The sequence below is a fragment of the Haemaphysalis longicornis genome, unplaced genomic scaffold, assembly GCF_048455015.1.
Source record: "Haemaphysalis longicornis isolate Haplotype H1 unplaced genomic scaffold, Haemaphysalis longicornis Haplotype H1 scaffold_3, whole genome shotgun sequence".
NCBI lineage: Eukaryota > Metazoa > Arthropoda > Arachnida > Ixodida > Ixodidae > Haemaphysalis > Haemaphysalis longicornis.
The window spans coordinates 104,611,002-104,628,805 of NW_027526335.1; the positions used below are offsets into that span (position 1 = coordinate 104,611,002).

General features: G+C 47.0%; 1 protein-coding gene across 1 annotated transcript in view; it reads left to right on the forward strand.

Annotated features, from left to right (window-relative positions):
- The window catches only part of LOC144174977 (syntaxin-7-like), a 38,741-nt gene extending 21,168 nt beyond the window's left edge, over window positions 1-17,573 (forward strand). The window contains exons 8-9 of the mRNA XM_077703980.1: window positions 10,537-10,619; window positions 15,591-17,573. Of these exons, the coding sequence (XP_077560106.1) occupies window positions 10,537-10,619; window positions 15,591-15,683 (176 nt within the window). The 3' untranslated portion in view covers window positions 15,684-17,573. The remainder of the gene's footprint in view (window positions 1-10,536; window positions 10,620-15,590) is intronic.
- The last annotated feature ends 231 nt before the right edge of the window (window positions 17,574-17,804 follow it).

Consider the following 17,804-nt stretch of genomic DNA (forward strand, 5'->3'; position numbering starts at 1 on the left):
GGGAGACAAAAGGAGGACCCTTCAAGATTGGTTATTTTTCCCTTTGTATGATGGCGCATTCACTGTTGCGGCCACCAGATGAAGGCACTAGCTTTAAAGGGCTACTGAAGTGCTTTTAGATTGGGCCCCGCACGGGGCACCTTGAGCAATCTTGGTGACGGTACTGGCGATACCGCGGACCCCGAGCCCCCAAACATAAGCTGGATCCAACTGTGGCGATGTGTTTATAGGTGGAGGGTTAGAAACCTAGAAACCACGAACGGTGGCCGTCGGAGCCCAGGTCAAGCTCCGGCGGATGGGCTCCCTGTCTGTTCACCAGGCAGGGAGCTCCGGGACCTCTTTGGCTACCAGGGTAAGGTCAAAGAAGAAAGTACCCCCGTCTCCCTGCTTTTATACTACCGTATTTATTCGAATCTAGGCCGGCCCCGATTCTAAGCCGACCCCCGAAAGTCCGAAGGCGCGAAAAAAAAAAAAAAAAAACTTACCTCGAATGTAGGCCGAACAAAAAGGCAGGGTCAGCGTTCACAAAAAGAAAACACGTTTATTGAACATGAAGATGCGGTGCTGGAACTCAATCAGTTTCTCTTCAAAATCACCGGGAAACTTCTGGGCGATTGAGGTTCGACGACGGAGGCTAAAGCCGAAGTGCTTCATGAATTTCTGTAGCCAGCCCCGACTGGCTTTGAAGTGTGCCCGCGATAAGCCTCGTTCCCTTAAAAGCTCCCTTGCTTTTGCCTGGAGCACTTCCGTCGTTACTGGAAGGGCAGCTGCTCGCTGCGTCTGAACGAAGTCAGCCAATGGCATCTCCATTTCATGGTGACGGCATTCTCGTGGTCCGGTGATTGCCAACCTCGTTGCGGCACACGCAAAAACCTCTCCCGTTGCGTCCTCCAACGACGGACATTTTTTTCATCCACGCCGAAGTCCCGCCCGGCTTGAACGTTCGACGAAAACTCCGCAGCTAAAACAGCTTTTCTTTTAAAAGCGGCACTATAATAGCACCGCTTCTTTTTGCGCTGTCAAAACCAAACGCCACACCGCACGCAGGCCACTGTCCCACAGAACAGGGTCCGCACAATTCAAAATGGCGGCCTATGGCCCTTAAGTGGCTACTGGCTCGTCTAGTAATGGCTACAATACTTTCTTTTCTGGGTGGCGCTAGCTGCGCGCCACTTTACTTGGAAATTGGCGCGTATTTCAAAATCCTCGAATCTAAGCCGACCCTGGAGTTTGATATATCAGTATTTCAAAAAAACTATCGGCTTAGATTCGAATAAATACGGTATGCTTTATGGTATTGTCTAAAACCCCCCCCCAACCGTGACCGGTCCCTGAAAAGGGGCCGCACCGAAGTATCCTTTCCTCCGTTGCCGTCGTTAACCTTTCCTGAACCGGACCATTTTTCTCGATTTCTTGTGATGGAATCCCTCAATCCAACCCACCCTCTTGCATCTCAGTCAGTCTTCTTGATCGCCAAGTATTTTGAAGCCATAGTAGGAAAATTGTATAAATGCAAAAAACAAAGGTCTGGTGAACTCTTAATTGAAATAAATGACAAGCAGCAGTCTGCAAAGCTTCTAGCTCAGACTAGACTGGCTGATCTTGACATCCGGGTCACACCCCATCGGAGCCTCAACAGCTCGCAGGGTGTGATATCCGAGACAGACCTCCTGAACGAAACCGATGCGGATCTCCTTGCCGGCTTGAAGGATCAGGGCGTCACTGCCGTGAGACGCATCACTATCCGTAGAGACGACAAGGAGATTCCCACCAAGCACATCATCTTGACCTTTGACCGCGCAGTTCTCCCACAACATATATATGCAGGTTTTATCCGGTGTTCAATACGTCCGTACATCCCGAACCCGCGGCGCTGTTTTAAGTGCCAGCGGTTCGGGCACGGTATGAACTCTTGCCGTGGCCGAACGACGTGTGCGAAATGCGCGGCGCACGATCATCCTAGTGACAACTGCCAATCCGATACCCTCACTTGTGTAAACTGCGGGGGACCGCATGCAGCGTACTCCCGCAAGTGCGAAAAGTTCCAACTCGAGAAAAAGATAATCAACATCAAGGTAACCGAGAACATCACCTTCCCGGAGGCGAGAAAAAGGTTCGCCTCTTTCCCTCTGGGGAGGTACGCTGACGCGGCTCGCCGGGGGGCGGAGCGGCGTCTGGTGTCCACAGGGACCCAGTTCAGCGAGTCTGACCTGGTCCCGCCCCCGCCCCCCGCTGGGTTGCCTCACGCAGCCCAACCCGGCACCACGCCGCTTGCTGAGGCAGCAGCGGTTGTGGTGCAAACCACTCCTGTCGGGACCGGTGCCGCTCCCGCCTCTGTCTCCCCGTCCTCCAGTCCGTTGGAGGGTACCGAGGTGATGGACACCACGGGCCCCGCACCGGCTCCCACCGTCACCGCACTGCCCGTGCCACCTCTGGTGCCCCGGACGCCCTCGGCGGTGGCGGCTCAAACGAAGGGCTCCCGAGGGGGGGCCAAGTCCGGGGGGCCCGGTCCATCGGGCACCCCTCGGACATCCGACGACGAGATGGATGTCGGGCCGTTCCTGCCTACAACGCAGCGCAAGGAGCGGCCACCGACTTCCAAGCCTACAGACAGGCCTAAAAAGCCTAATCCCAGAGTAACAGCCCCGAAAGACGACACATGAACATATACACACACTCCATTCATTCTTAAATGTAAATAATGGGAACAGAAAACATCATTCAATGGAACTGCAGAGGCCTCCTTAAAAATCTTGATGATGTGTATGATATCCTGCATGCCAATCAGCCAAGTCTCATGTGTCTCCAAGAGACTCACCTCAATTCCAAACAGACAAATTTCTTAAATAGGTACATGGTATTCAGAAAGGACAGGGTTGGCTGCACACACTCTTCAGGAGGTGTGGCAATTGTCGCCCGGAAATCCTTAGCCTGCCACCCTGTCACGCTGAACACTGTCCTCGAGGCTGTAGCAATCCGTACGATAATATTTAATAGGTTGGTAACGGTATGCTCCATCTACATTCCTCCTGATCATGCACTTTCGAGCTCTAATTTCGAGGCGCTGGTCGACCAGCTGCCCGAACAATACATACTAACAGGCGACCTTAATGCGCACAACTCTCTTTGGGGCTCCTCCAGAACGGATGCCCGAGGTCGCCTGATAGAGAAGTTTCTTACATCCTCCGGATCATGCCTCTTCAACAAAAAACAGCCTACATATCATAACTTAGGACACAATACATACTCTCATCTTGACTTGGCGATTGGATCCGCAGTTCTCTTTCCTTGTCTTGAGTGGGGTGTGGGCACAGACCCATATGGTAGTGACCATTTCCCCACTTCATTAACGTATATAGGTATAGGCCCGAGCAGTCCATCTTCCCATAAAAGGTTTAATGAATCACAAGCAAACTGGAGCACATTCACACAAACATCTCAACTACACCACACATCCATAAAACACCTACACGTGGAGGAAGCCGCCCAACTCGTCACGGCGCACATCCTTGACACCGCCGAAAAGTCTATTCCCCAGGCCTCCAGTGGGTCCCGCAGCCCAAGGAGGCCCTGGTGGAACGAGGACTGCAGGCGGGCGCGAGAGGCCCAGAACAAGGCATGGGGTGTCCTTCGCCGGTACCCCACGTCAGATAACCTCATTTCTATTAAACGGGCTAAGGCTTTTGGGAGGCGAGTGCGCCGTGAGGCGAAAAGGGAGAGTTGGCGCACGTTCCTCACTTCCATCAATTCGTACACAGACACACACAAAGTCTGGACACGTATACGAAAACTAAAAGGACAACAGACACACAGCCTGCCCCTGGTTAGTACAACAGGGGACACACTGGAAGACTAGGCTAACACACTCGCACAACACTTCCAACACGTGTCCAGCTCAGCACACTACACTAATACTTTCATGCAACACAAAACATCTTCAGAAAAGAAGCCCTTACGAGACAAGAACAAGTCGAATTCTGCTTACAACTCTGAATTCACACTTCATGAGCTGAAGGTTGCTCTTGCCACTTGTAAGCCTTCAGCTCCAGGGGCAGACAGCATTACATACACCATGATACAACACCTACACCCAGACACTCTTGAGACACTCCTACACCTCTACAACAGAATAGGGCTTTCGGGGCAGCTTCCAAGATCTTGGAAGGAGGCCATAGTTGTGGCCTTTCTGAAGGAGGGGAAGGACTCTTCCTCTCCCGCAAGTTATCGTCCCATCGCCCTGACAAGCTGCCTGTGTAAGCTCCTCGAGAAGATGATAAACCGTAGGCTCGTGTACTTTCTGGAGTACAACGGTCTTCTCGAGGGCTGCCAGGCAGGCTTCAGGGTGGGGCGATGTACCAATGATCAACTTGTTGCACTGGAATCCTACATAAAAGATGCATTTGTCCATAACCAGTTCTGCCTCACAGTATTTTTCGATATTGAAAAAGCTTATGATACAGCCTGGCGCTATGGCATCCTCAGGGACCTTAAGTCATTTGGTGTCTCCGGCAACATGTTGAACACTCTTTGTAGTTATTTGGCTGAACGAACCTTTCGAGTGAGGGTTGGCAGTGCACTTTCCAATGTATATTTGCAGGAAAATGGTGTGCCGCAAGGTGGAGTTCTAAGCTGCACGTTGTTTATAGTTAAGATGAACTCCCTCCGAAAGGCATTGCCGCCGACCATTTCCTGTTCCATCTATGTGGACGATGTGCAAATATCTTTTAAATCCTGTAACCTGTCAATATGCGAACGTCAAGTACAGCTCTGTGTTAAGAAACCTGCGGGCTGGGCGGACCTTAACGGGTTTAAACTAAACCCGGCCAAAAGTACTTGTGTTGTGTTTTCCCGCAAGCGCGGGATTAACGCGGACCCTGAGATTACACTTAACCGTGCACCTATTCCTGTTAAAAGGGAGCACAAGTTTTTAGGTGTCATATTTGATAACAAGCTCACGTTCATACCTCACGTCAAAGCACTTAAACATAAATGCCTCAAAACACTAAACATTCTCAAGGTCCTCTCCCACCAATCTTATGGGGCAGACAAAGAACTACTTCTCCGGGTCTTTACCGCCTTAGTCGGGTCTCGATTAGACTACGGCAGTGTCGTGTATGGGTCGGCATCGAAAACAACCCTAAAAAGTCTTGATCCAGTACTCCACTTGGGTCTGCGCCTTGCGTCGGGTGCCTTCCGCACTAGCCCGACCCAGAGTCTATATGTTGAATGTAATAAGTGGTGCCTTGAGTACCAACGAACGTATGTTGACTTTCTCTACGCTTTTAAAATTTCATCTTTGAATAACCATCCTTTTAAACCTGTTTTTAATGATACATCCACATCGCCACTGTTTGTAAATCGCCCGTCTGTTCCTTTGCCGTTCTCACTTAGAGTGAGACAGGAAGCTCCAAATTTCGACGTCTCCTTTTTAGACATTCACACATCTTCTTTTACTGATGTGTTACCACCCTGGCAGCTTCAACCTGTGTGTTGTGACTTGTCCTTCGTGAAAATTGATAAAAGCAGGGTACCACAAACTGCTATTTTGCAGCACTTCTTGTCCCTGCAGTCTAAGTATGAATGTGCAGAGTTTTACAGTGACGCATCAAAAACTGCCCTTACTGAGTCGTGTGCGGCGCACGGACCCGATTTTAGAGTGTCTAAGACCCTGAACGCGAAGACCAGCATTTTTACGGCGGAAGCCCATGGAGTTTTGCTTGTTTTAAATCACATAGTGCAACATGAAATACCCAAGTCTATCATTTTCACAGATTCACTGAGTGTTGTACATGCATTGTCATCCAACAAGTCTTCTAAAAACAATGTTCTTAATGTTGTGTATAAAACCATTATGTCAGCATATGCATTAAATCTCGACGTGATCATGTGTTGTGTTCCAGGCCACTCTGGGATTGTGGGAAATGAGACCGCTGATCAGATGGCCGCTGCTGCTGCACATACAAATACACCGGACATAGCAGCAGTACCCTACACTGACCTCAAGCCACACATCAGACAACACCTTCGCGAAACATGGCAAGCACTCTGGAATCAACAGACAGACAACAAACTACACATAATAAAGCCACTCTTGGGACCATACACGACTGACGCACACAACAGACACACTGAAGTTGCCCTTGCTAGGTTACGGATAGGCCACACTCATATAACACACTCCCACCTGCTCACAGGATCTCCAAGACCTCTGTGCAGCAGGTGTGGAGAGGCCCTAACCGTGATCCACATCCTTATACAATGTAAGGCACTCGACATTACACGACGCAAACACTTCCCACAACTACACACGCGACATATTCCACCACACCCGTCATACTTCTTAGGAGATGAAGCCATGTTTTCAATCAAACGCGTTTTCGAGTTTCTTACCGACGTAAAATTTTTACATCTCATTTCTTATCATGCATGTTGACAACCTGGCCCTTTACACCAGTCATCTTCATTACGTTGTGTTTTACTTTGTTTATTTTTACTGAATTGTTCTACTTTTACTTCCATGCCACTTTCATGTAATCACTATTGTTTGGCGCTCTTTGCCCTTAGTCGGCCTTGCGCCATTAAACTCCAAACATCATCATCATCATCAGCTTTTAGATTGGGGTAAAAATATATTTTTTGCAATTAATACATTGGTTAGTTTATGCCTGTAAAGTTTTTTTCATCATTTTTAGCTTGGGCACAGATGTATTCATCGGTAAAGTATCGCCGGATCGCCCGTATCGCCGGAAGAGCGAGAAACCGAGAGGCAGCGACCGGAAGTAGCGTCATATTTGGACGATGGCCAGTGGCGTGCGCCGACGCTTCGCTGTGTCCTCGTTTTGCGGGTGAAGTTCCGAATTAAACGGGCGTGTAATCTGCCCTTTATTTATCTTTATTGTCCAGAGTTGCTTCGGTGTTGATTTTTAACCGTTATGCCACTGTGCTTTTAGAGATTCCCTAAAGCAACTCCTAGATAAAAAGAATTTTCCTACCTGAGCGCCCGTGGCTACTACAGTTTAAACTTCGATGTAACGAAGTCGGTAAAATTCGTAATTTACTTCGTTACATTGAAATTTCGCTACATTGAAATTCGCGGTTATAATGAAGTATTCATCCCGTGAAGCGTTTCCTGAAAAAGAAAACGTGGCGCGCATACACGGCCGGCGCACTGTTTCTGTTTCTATCGGTGCTTAATCGTCTACGCGGGCATCAGCGTGATCCGCATGGAACGTTTTCTTCCCGCAAAAACGCGCCCTGAAAGCCACAGGTGCGCTGATGCAGCCACGGAGACCACCCGCACGATGCGGGTAGCTCCAGCTACCGATTCTAACCGCCCGCTGAAACGCAACTCGAGGGGCAAACGAGAGGGGCATGCGAGAAAAAAAGTGGTTAACGTGGGCGAAATTTTCACTGTAAAACGTCATACGCACGCTTACGAGAGTGCCCATCAAATATCCTCCGCGGCGGTAAGCCTTATCGTCTAGCCAGCTGGCGTCCCTGAGCGCTTCGAAGCTCCCACCATAGGGTGGGCGCCTCCCCATTGGTGAAACCGTGGCAAAACTGGTCAGGCTCCTCCCACTGCCGCGCGCAGTGCGAGTCACTTCCCGCTGCCGGCACGCAATCGCGGACGCCGGCGTGAAAAAAAAACGCGCGTGCAAGGCTCATAAAGATTCACAAATGCTTGCTGGGACGATGAAACCCAACAAGCATGAGCGAACTTGAACGAAGTGCAAAGCGGCGGCATGCGGCGGCGGTGGCAACGCCAGAGGCGATTAGGCTTACCACCGCGGAGGATATTTGATGGGCGCTTTCGTAAGCGGCGCGTGTCACGTTTTACAATAAAAATTTCGCCCACGTTATCCGCTTTTTTTCTCGCATGCCCCTCTCATTTGCCCCTCGAGTTGCATTTCAGCGAGCGGTTAGAAGCGGTCGCTGGAGCTACCCGCATCGTGCGGGTGGTCTCCGCGGCTGCGTCAGCGCGCCTGTGGCTTGCGGGGCGCGTTTTGCGTGTTTGCAGGGAGAAAACGCTGCGTGCGGTTCACGCTGATGCCGATTAAGCCATAGACGATTAAGCTCCGACAGAAACAGTGCGCCAGCCGTGTATGCACGCCACGCAGTTTGTAGGCAAGGGGCTTACTCAGACTCCATGGCTGGCTGCATCCGCGGCGTTGGGCGACCCGTGTCGCCGTTTGCATTTTATTTGGACCCCATTTCGGCGCTCGCGTCTTCCAAAATCTACTTCTACAACTTAAATTTCGTGCCTAGTTCTCCATGAAACTTCGTTACATTGAAATTCCGGCAAACGGGACTTCGTTACACAGAGGGTGAAAATACACGGTGTGCATACACTTGAAGTTACAAAAAATTCCGTGGTTCGTTACATCGAGGGTTTCGTTACATTGAAGTTCGTTACATCGAGGTTTAACTGTACATTGCCTTCACGAGTAGTCGGGGCCGGCCGTGTCGTCGGGTGCTCTGTGCTTCATACGCGAAGCGTTGGGCTCAAACAAATACAGAGGTGCCCCAAGTTCCTCATCCATTATTATTAGGGGATTAGAAGATTTGTGGGACCGCAGCGATGTGGGTTTCCCAAACTTCTTGTTCGTTTTCCCGATCAACATTGTTAGCTATGACGACAGCTTAGCTAAGTAGGTAGATTTTAAGAAGAAATCAAGCAATCTGGAAAGCATGAAGCGTTTTCTGCATGTGGGAGCGCTCCGCACACTCGCCGGTCGTGCATTCCTGTACGGCACACGATGCGTTCGAACCGCGCATGTCGTGGCAGCAACCGCTCTTCGCTGCTGTCCAGAAACAAGGCAGTCACGAAAAGCAAGGTAAACGGGCCAGAGAGTGAATGATAGTGTGGTGAAAAACTGCGCGAGGGATTGTCATCCAAGGTGATTTTGAAAGAGGTGATCGAATTTGTATCGCCATACGAAGCGCCGACCGGTCGCGGAGGCTCGTCGACGGTAGCCAATGCACCTGCCCGAGCAGAAGATGCGGCGAGAGGCCGATGGATGGCGCTACCTGCGCGCAAGAATGAACACAGCATCGATCGCTAGAATGACTGTCAACGTGAAGATATGGTTCCACGTGCGAGAAAGGGGATGACAGTGTGGTGAAAAACTGTGTTAATGATAGTCATTCGCAATTGTACAGATAGCAGCGACTAAATATCTGCCTCCATGCTAAGCCTAAAGTTTCCAACATCCGAAGCGATCCGTGCAATCCAAGCCGGCTGGAGCTGTTGGGGAAGCCGTTCTTCTAAAGCTCGTCGCGGGCCAGCCTACTGTGTTTGGATTCCTCTAAATTTTGGTGGCCACCAACGTTAGATTCCCCTATTCTAAAACTGCGTATGTGCAGCAATGCCACGTTCCGCTGACCAGCCGCACAGCGACCCGGCCCCAGCACCTCCACGCGATGCGGCGACCGGCCGCTCGCTAGCTGCTGCTTGAGCGCATCGCGAGCCACTGCACATAGCTTGTTACCGCCTGTCCGAATGTAAAAACTAAGTTACACATGCGAGGAAGGGGATGATGTTGTGTTGAAAAATTGTGCTAGGAATTGCGACTAGCGACTAGCGCTGGTAATGAAAACGGCGAACCAATATCTGCACAACTTCCCTGCATCTGAGAAACAGAAGTGGGCCATGAGCCGTTGGAGGAGAACCCCTTTCTAAAGCTCGTTGTGAGCCAACTTGTTACGTTTATACTTCCCTCAGGCTCGCCTATACTAAGGAAGGATTGTGTGACTCTTCCATTTACCAGAGGACTTTCTGGCCCGTACATGAACGGGAACAGAACGAGCTCTTCAGGCCGAGCGTTCACCACAGCGCCTGCACTTTCGAATATGACGTCGTCTGCCGCCAGCCAATCGCGAAAGGCAGCCGGGGCTCTCGCCGTGCCCCCGGGCAGGGGTCGTTTGTTTTGACGAGAAAAGATGGTTTGGGTGTATTTACGCACAAAATAAACATGTTTTTCGAATTCAGCGTCAAGAAAACCATAAAGTAATACCCCCAACAAAATTTTTTTGGAAAGCTCTTCACCAGCCCTTTAAGCCGTGAAGACAAAATACAACTTGATTCAGTATGAAAGAACCAGCTTTTGGTAACTCACTGAGCTCTGCTGGTCCAGTGACGAAGCACACTTTTATACCCGAAAAACGCCAGAAATATTGAATAATTTTCAAATTTCACATTTCAGTGATGTACCTATGCCTCGACTCCAATTTGAATGCGATTAATCACATCTCTGTTGACACCACCGTTGAGAATCAGGTTGAAATGGAGCAGACGACACACTGCGTGCGGGCACAGTGGCACAAGCCGTGCCATGTCTGTGGCTGTTTCCAGTGTTGCCAGGTGAAGAAATTGACAGCTGAACTTTTCAGTGAATACCATCTATATAGTGTCTACTGGTGTGTTTTTGTCCCTGTTGGAGAGCAGGATTGTGTTGGCTCCTGACCAACACACAGAAGACATGTTGCTGTTATCATCAAGAGGAGTCAGTTGCCCATTTCTTTCTTCCCTTTTTGCAGATACCATTGAAGGCAACATTGAGGGTGCTCAGCAGAACACGGCTCAGGGAGTGGAGCAGTTACGCAGTGCTGCAAACTACCAGGTAATAATGCTGATATTGGGGATAGATTTTGAACATGATAGTGCTTTCTTGGGCTAAGTTTCCCTGGAATTTTGGTCTGTCCGTCTGTCCCTCTATTCAGTCAGCTGGCCAGAAGTTACAAAAATTTTGAAATGCGAAGTTTATGAAGGGAAAACCTTTCTAAACTTGACACTTGTCAACATTGTTCAGCAAAAAGAAAAGAAAACATCTGGCGTATTTGAGGCAAAAGATCAATACATCGCTGGTACTAGGCAGTGTTTTTTAATTAAAAACCAAACATGGCTGCTTTATTTTTGCGATAGCAAATTAAAAATATGCATTTAAAACATTGTTCTGGCGATAAAATACAAAAAGTGCTCGCACCCGGCCCTAGACCTTCAGGTGGCATTGCAAGAAGTCCCTCAGCATTGAAAAGGTCCAGTAGATGGCGTGTAAGCAAGGGAATGTGGCAAAATTGAATTGGCGTGAGAAAACCTCCACTGTTTTTATTCTCAGAGGAGTGAAACGAGAGAAAATGAATGAAAACAGTGAGCAGGAAAGAGGGGAGAAGCATTTGCATGGTAGAAGCGACAGAGGACATTTGCAGCAAAGTGAGGAGATACTCGAGCAATTTTTTTTTGTTGTTTTAACGCATTGCCTTCTTTTGTACAGTGTGTGGGGCCGCACCCCGCTGTGTTTATTCAGTGCATTGCTGGGGTGTAGTCCCATTACATCCTTTGTTGATGCTCTCTTCTGAAACATTGCTGCTGGAATGATGCCACTCACCTTGACTAGTGGAAATGCAGCGTCCAGTAAGCACACTGTCGTCAGAAGTCGCACCGCTGTGAGTGTGACCGCTTTTGTATCCCCGTTCCTGTTGGTGGTGAGGCAGTCAAAGGGGCCGGGAAGACAAAATATGATCTTGGTTCATTAAAAACTCGCTTTGTCCCAGTAACAGTGATACCAGTTTTATCGCACACCTCGAACAAATAATCGAGATATTAAAGAAAGCAGATGGAGCAGTGGCGAGTCCCCAGCCTCTTTGCGGCGACATCTCGATGATGTCGCTGAATCTTGTTTGTGTGCACTAGAAGGTAACGTGTGCCATGTGGGGGAACAACCGATGGAGAGCGATGAAAAAAAATTGTATGGAGCACACACGTTTCCCCAGTGAACTCCTGTTGCAGCCAGCGCCACCTATATAAGTTTTTAAATCAAACTAAACAGTTTTTTTTATGGGTTTTATAAAACTTTATTTCATGAAATAAAGATATAAGACTATTTAGGGCAATAAATAAAAATTAATTTAACAAACAAAACTTATAAAACCAACTGGTAAGCAGCTGCCACCAGGAGCACTGCTTACAACAGAAGTTCCTCAGCAGAAATTTTCATCACAAAAGGGACCCCCCCTAATCGGCCTCGAACGACACACCTCTCTCTGCTATAGGGTACACTGTACTGTACTGCTTGTGTCACTACATAAGGTTACGGAGTATCGGCACTCTTTTCTCCTATTGTGCCGTGCCACCGCCGTGATCGTTGGTTAGTTCGCATCACTTGACATTTGTTTACACTGCGACGGTTCACGAGCAGCACCATTCTGTTGTTTATGCGTTTTCTGTCGGTCAACTGTGGTAGTCTCAGCTTGTCCTCCCTGCTTTGCGGCTGCGCGCGACTGGCACCGCTCCGTACGCGAATCAAAGATAACGCGCTTCACAGCATTTCAGCTGCAGAAGTGTGTCCGAAAATGCCGTGTTGCTGCGTCTTTGGCAGTGTTGTTTACAAATGCCCCCACCAAAGTTAGTAGTGAGGCCGCGGAAGTGGCAATCTGGCAACACTGATGAACGCCAAAATGGCCGCCGTTGCTCACTTGCGTGCCTCAGTGACAGTACTCTGTATCTTATCTAGTGACACTACTGGCCGCCACCCTAAGCCATTGCAAAGCAGTTTAACTAGTAGGCGATTGTAGTGGGGCTTCCAGTTCCATTTGATCATATCACTCGAATGCGTATGTGCGGTGAACACACTGATAACGGTTTGTTTTGAATGCTCCAGCTATATCACTATAGTGCACTATAGTGCAATTGTCACTATAGTGTCACTATAATTGTCACTGTAGTGCAAAATTTTGAAGCTTTTTTTAAATATTTCTTGCATGTTTTTATTAAGAAAAACGTTTTTTGCAGGTGGAATAAAGCTGAGGGGGTCACCAAAGGCTGGTTCTTTCAAACTGAACAAATTTTGTAATGTGTCTTCATGGCCCCTTTAAAGTGGGGGGGGGGGGAGAGTGGAAAAAGCAGGATGAGAAAGGGCCTAAGTTTTTCAGGTACAGAGAAATGGGTTAAGAAGGGTAAAAGGTGCTTTCTAAGTCAACACTGATTTAGTATAAAGAAAAATGAAAATAAAAAGTGCCCTCTGTCGGCTGTGAAACTCACTTTTGTGACATCTGCCATTGCTGTTTTTTATACAGTAATAGCTCAGTGATGTGCGTCCAGTCGGACTACTAATGCTATCGAATGTGTGGACGTTATTTGCGTGCCCAATTCTGCAAACAATTTTTCTCTCGCATATTTGTTACGTAAGTGCATGACTATTATACTGGGTAACATGGTAGCGTACTGTGAAAGTGTGTTTCTGGAAAACTATTGAAAACACGTATCGTATTTTTTTTTATTGTGCTCCCCCATGCAGTCAACTCTCTTTTCAATTACCTTAAAACTCTATAGAAAAAAATACCAGCACACTGTATTCAGAATAGGTTGGATCTAGACATCAGATAAAAAAAATTTTGCAAGCCAACTTGGTGGACCGTTATTTCTTATAATTGAGGAAAATAAAATATAAAGAAAATTTCTATTGTCTTTGTGAACTGCAGCAAATTTTCGTATAAGTAATTTTGTGGCTGTAAGATATATAACCTTTGGCTTCCCCAGTGGGCTCAGCGATAAGTTTTACTTTTACCTTTTGCTTTGTTGGAAATTCATTGCTCCACTACTACCTTGGTCTGATCCACACTTTGAAGTTGTCTTTTACACTTGTTGCAATGCCTTGTAGGCTGCCCCAGATAGACTCAGCAGAGCTGGTGAAGCCATCAAAAGGATTTTCATAGTGGTGTTAGTTCTGTTAACGGGGCATACTGGTCTTAAACCTAAATAGTTTATTTTTACAGTTACGACGGTGAATATTGGGGAACGTATGTAGTCTTCATTCTAATTGTAGATATAAAATTTGTTTTTTGCCTTAAATGAATATCTTCAAATTTATTCGGATTTTTATTTGATTTTTTGACAGCTTTAGTAAAAAAAAAAAAAACTGCTGGAGGGGTACAGCTGAACATGGTATCAGTGAACTCTGCCCAAATTAAAGAGTGCAATACGGCTAAAATTATCGTACTATCTCGCCTGTAGCAGAAGTTGCAACCGTTTGAAGTTTGGGCCTGGAAGGCAAAACCGGTTTTTCTAGTTCCCACGTTGCAGTCCCAAACTTCAAATGGTCGTAACTTCTGCTACAGGCCAGATAGTACGATAATTCGAATATTTGAACATATTCGTTTTGGACACAAAACAAATTTTATATCTACAACCAGAATGAAGAACTACCGCATTTGCACGATTATAACGTGCCACCGATTTTTAACGCGCGCGTAGGTTCGCGCAGTAAAATTCGAAAAAAAAAAAATTTGACACCAGGTCTTCTGTGTAGATGTAAATGACTGGACACCACGTATCTGTAAGAAGGAGATTTTATTTTGCGCATGCAACTGTGGCAGCCAAAAGTAAATTGTGCTTCATAAACTTGATTATCCAGCTCCTGCAGTAAATAAAAATATAGCGGGGAACATTGAAGCTGTTTGCGATTTCAAGTGTCTCGAACTTCATAATTCTACGTGTGACGGGCTAATTGCAGTAGTAGAAAAACGTTTAACCGCTGACCAAGGTGTGTCATTCAGGAATTAGTGCGCTGGAATTCATTCACGTGGTTTGACAGATTTTTTTATTAGATTGAGTCGGATTTTCGGAGGACCTCGTGTCTAAGGCAATGCTGCTGGACGATTTAAAGCCCGTTTTGGTTTTGAGCCCGATAGTAATGCGCACACAAATTTTAAGGCTACTTTTTAGCAAAAGAAGGTGCACGCTAGAATCGTACAAATACGGTACATGCGTTCCCCAATTTTTATCGCCACAACTGTAAAAATAAAGTTTTTTGGTCGAAGACCCATGTGCACTTTGAGGGAAAGTGACATAATGTGTGCATTTAATTATCTAGCAGCAAGCAGCATTGATAAAACAAACAGAAAAAGAACTTGCTAGTACGCTCTCAGTCTTGGTGAGGGTTGTTTACGACTGCAAGCCGGAGTATGAACAGTGTTGCTGAGCTGATCACATTTTTTTTTTTTTTTAAGCCAGATGAACTATAATTGCATCGCCAAGAGCTGGTGCCACCAAATTATGTTGTAGGCCTCACCCTCAACGAAATTGAATTTTAGGTGTAGTTTGGTGCATGTGATTACTTGTCTGCATAACCAGTCATCAAAAAAATGCAGTAGACTTTCCAGGAGCCAAGCAGAACCGTTCCCTAACCTTCATTTTCGCGCACAGCAAGCCTTCATCTTAACACTTAATCAAAAGCTTTTGTGCATAAAGTTTTGCCTGGTGACTTGCTTTATTTGCAAGTATGGTGCTGAATGTTGTGCTGAATAACGTGGTGAATATTGTGCTTTTTTGTTTGTTTGTTTATAGTCTTCCATCTTGTTTGATCCCTGCTTGTACCGAATGCCCACTCCTGCCTAGGGCCTTGTAACAAAGCTAGTAGTACTTGTAAAATAAACAAAATAAAATATGGCTTTTAAACAAGCCAGACATTGCAGACAATGCAGACTTATGTAGCTACAACTGTACAAGAATCCTTGCTTTCCCGGCCAGCCAAGGCAAATGCTGCTATGGTACGGTCCCAACCGAGTCCCCGGTCTTTCTTTCTTCTTTCTAACAGAGGAAGTACCGGCGAAAGACCTGCATCCTGCTCGTGCTAGTGGTCGTTGTTGCAGCAGTGGTGGCCCTGGTGATCTATTTCTCCATCAAGTAGACGACGCACCCGCTTGCACTCTCTCCCCCCCCCGTGCCACAACTCCCACTAGTCCCACAAAGTCGCCGGTGCAAGAAGCAAGATGCCCATGGAGAACGTCTGTGCTTGCATCGTGCGACAGCCAAACAGCCCCGACAGAGACCGCACCAAAGACGAAAGCATGCGTATTGCACAGAGGGGCTTTGCAGCTGGCACCGCGAATTCTGATAGGACCACACTTTGCAAACTAGTTTGCTGCCGGATTCTGTCAGACTTTTGGCTACTTACGCCTATCCTAACCCGTTCTGAAGGCTGGAGTACACTGCAAACGCAGCTAACAAAGTTTCTCGCAGTGTCAAAGTGGTTGCAGCAGAGCTTAGAAGTTTGGAAAGATAATGCTTGCCACTTTATCGCTTTTCAGTGTAGTTCACAACACTTCCTGATGGCCACACGAGGGCATTGAGATTTCCCATTGCGTTTTGAACAGTGGGTGGACTTGTGTTAATAGTACTCTACACTTTCCTGTTCTGTGTGGACTACCGCACGGTCACTAACAATTGAAGAGTCATGTTAACTTGCACACCAGTTGCAACTTTGTTTCTTGTGACCACTTTTGGAGTAGCGATTAAGATGTTGGTAGTTAAGAAACACCTGGGGGTTGTTTTACGCATGCGTACAGCTCGAAGATCAAACCAACAAGGTCTAGTTTGGGAGAAGCGGTGGTCACTAATGTTTGAAGAGTCATGCTAACTTGCACACCGGCGGCGAGTTTCTGTTTCTTGCGACCACTTTTGGAGTAGAGATTGAGATGTTGGTTGTTAAGAAACACCTGAGTGTTGTTTTATGCGTGCGTACAGCTCAAAGATCAAGTCTAGTTTGGGAAAAGTGGTGGCTGTTTTGTTTGTATGGGGTGTCCAATGTGTTAAGCTCCTGATTGAACTGCGCCATTTCTGTCTCAGGCCCAGTGGTAGGTCACACGGTGTGGTCGCCACATCTCATCCTTGCGCCCAAGCTTCTACTGCACTGCACAGAACTTCGTGTTGCTTGGGTGGCCTACGTATTGAGGGAATTGGGAAAATTTACTCAAAGTTCCATTCTTAGTAATTGGGTCAACTTCAAGTCTGATTGCTTACAAATCGAGCACTCTGCTTTCCTAGTTGATACCATCGTTGATCAATTTTAAGCCTCAATAAAGGCTAGGTGGGCAGCAGCAGTAAATGTGTCTGAAATGATCCTGACATGTTGGTTAAAGCAGTGTATTTTTTTAAAAAGACTAGTCTCGTTGGGGGGTAGCACCCTTTTTTTTTTTGGTAGTTGGAGGCAAGGAGTGAATGAAGCAAGCTGAGAAGCAAAGCCTAGGGGGCAAGAACAAAGTACTATTTTAAAGCCATGATTACTCGCTGCCATCTCTGCCTAAGCACCGTTCGCTGTGAATTTCTTCCTGTCAAAGTTTGAGGTGGTTGGACCACAAATTTAAACTGTCAAGTTTTATCACCCTGTCACTTTCTTTTTACCTGCATCCACTGCTGCATTCAACTTCTGTTGCGTCGCGCAATGCTAACTCAGGATTGAGGAGTGCTTGTGTTTTAATTAAAATGTAGCTGGTAAACAACCGTGAACACTTTTCTGCAGTGCGTTCCTTGCTTGGTATTGACACAGGTCCATTCCAACCAAACTGTACCCTGTGCTGGGACTCTTTAAGGGCCCGTTGGCTGTTTAAATTAACTGCTGCTGCCAGTGTATTTTTCGAACGTACCAATCCTGGAGACACATGCAGCTGTGCTCACTTCAAAATGTTTGTCTTAACCTCTTAACCTCTACTTGCTAAAGATATTATTTTGTATACGTTTAGTTTGTAGTTTGTGTGCTGTATAATAAAGAGACGCTTGTATGTTGTGTTTACTACCAAGACCCTTTAGGCTTTTGTGTTCAATTGTTTGAAAAACACTTGCGTCACAGTTGTAATTTAATTCTGCCAGCTTCTAGATTTGCTGTGCTGCGTATCACAAAATGGCTTTCACACACTTTTGGGCAAAACTGTATGAACTCTGCCGTAGCATAACACTGCCATTGCCGTAGCGTTTTATCATAGGAAAGCGGACATTTTAGGCAAAATTGTATGAACTCTGCCATAGCATAACA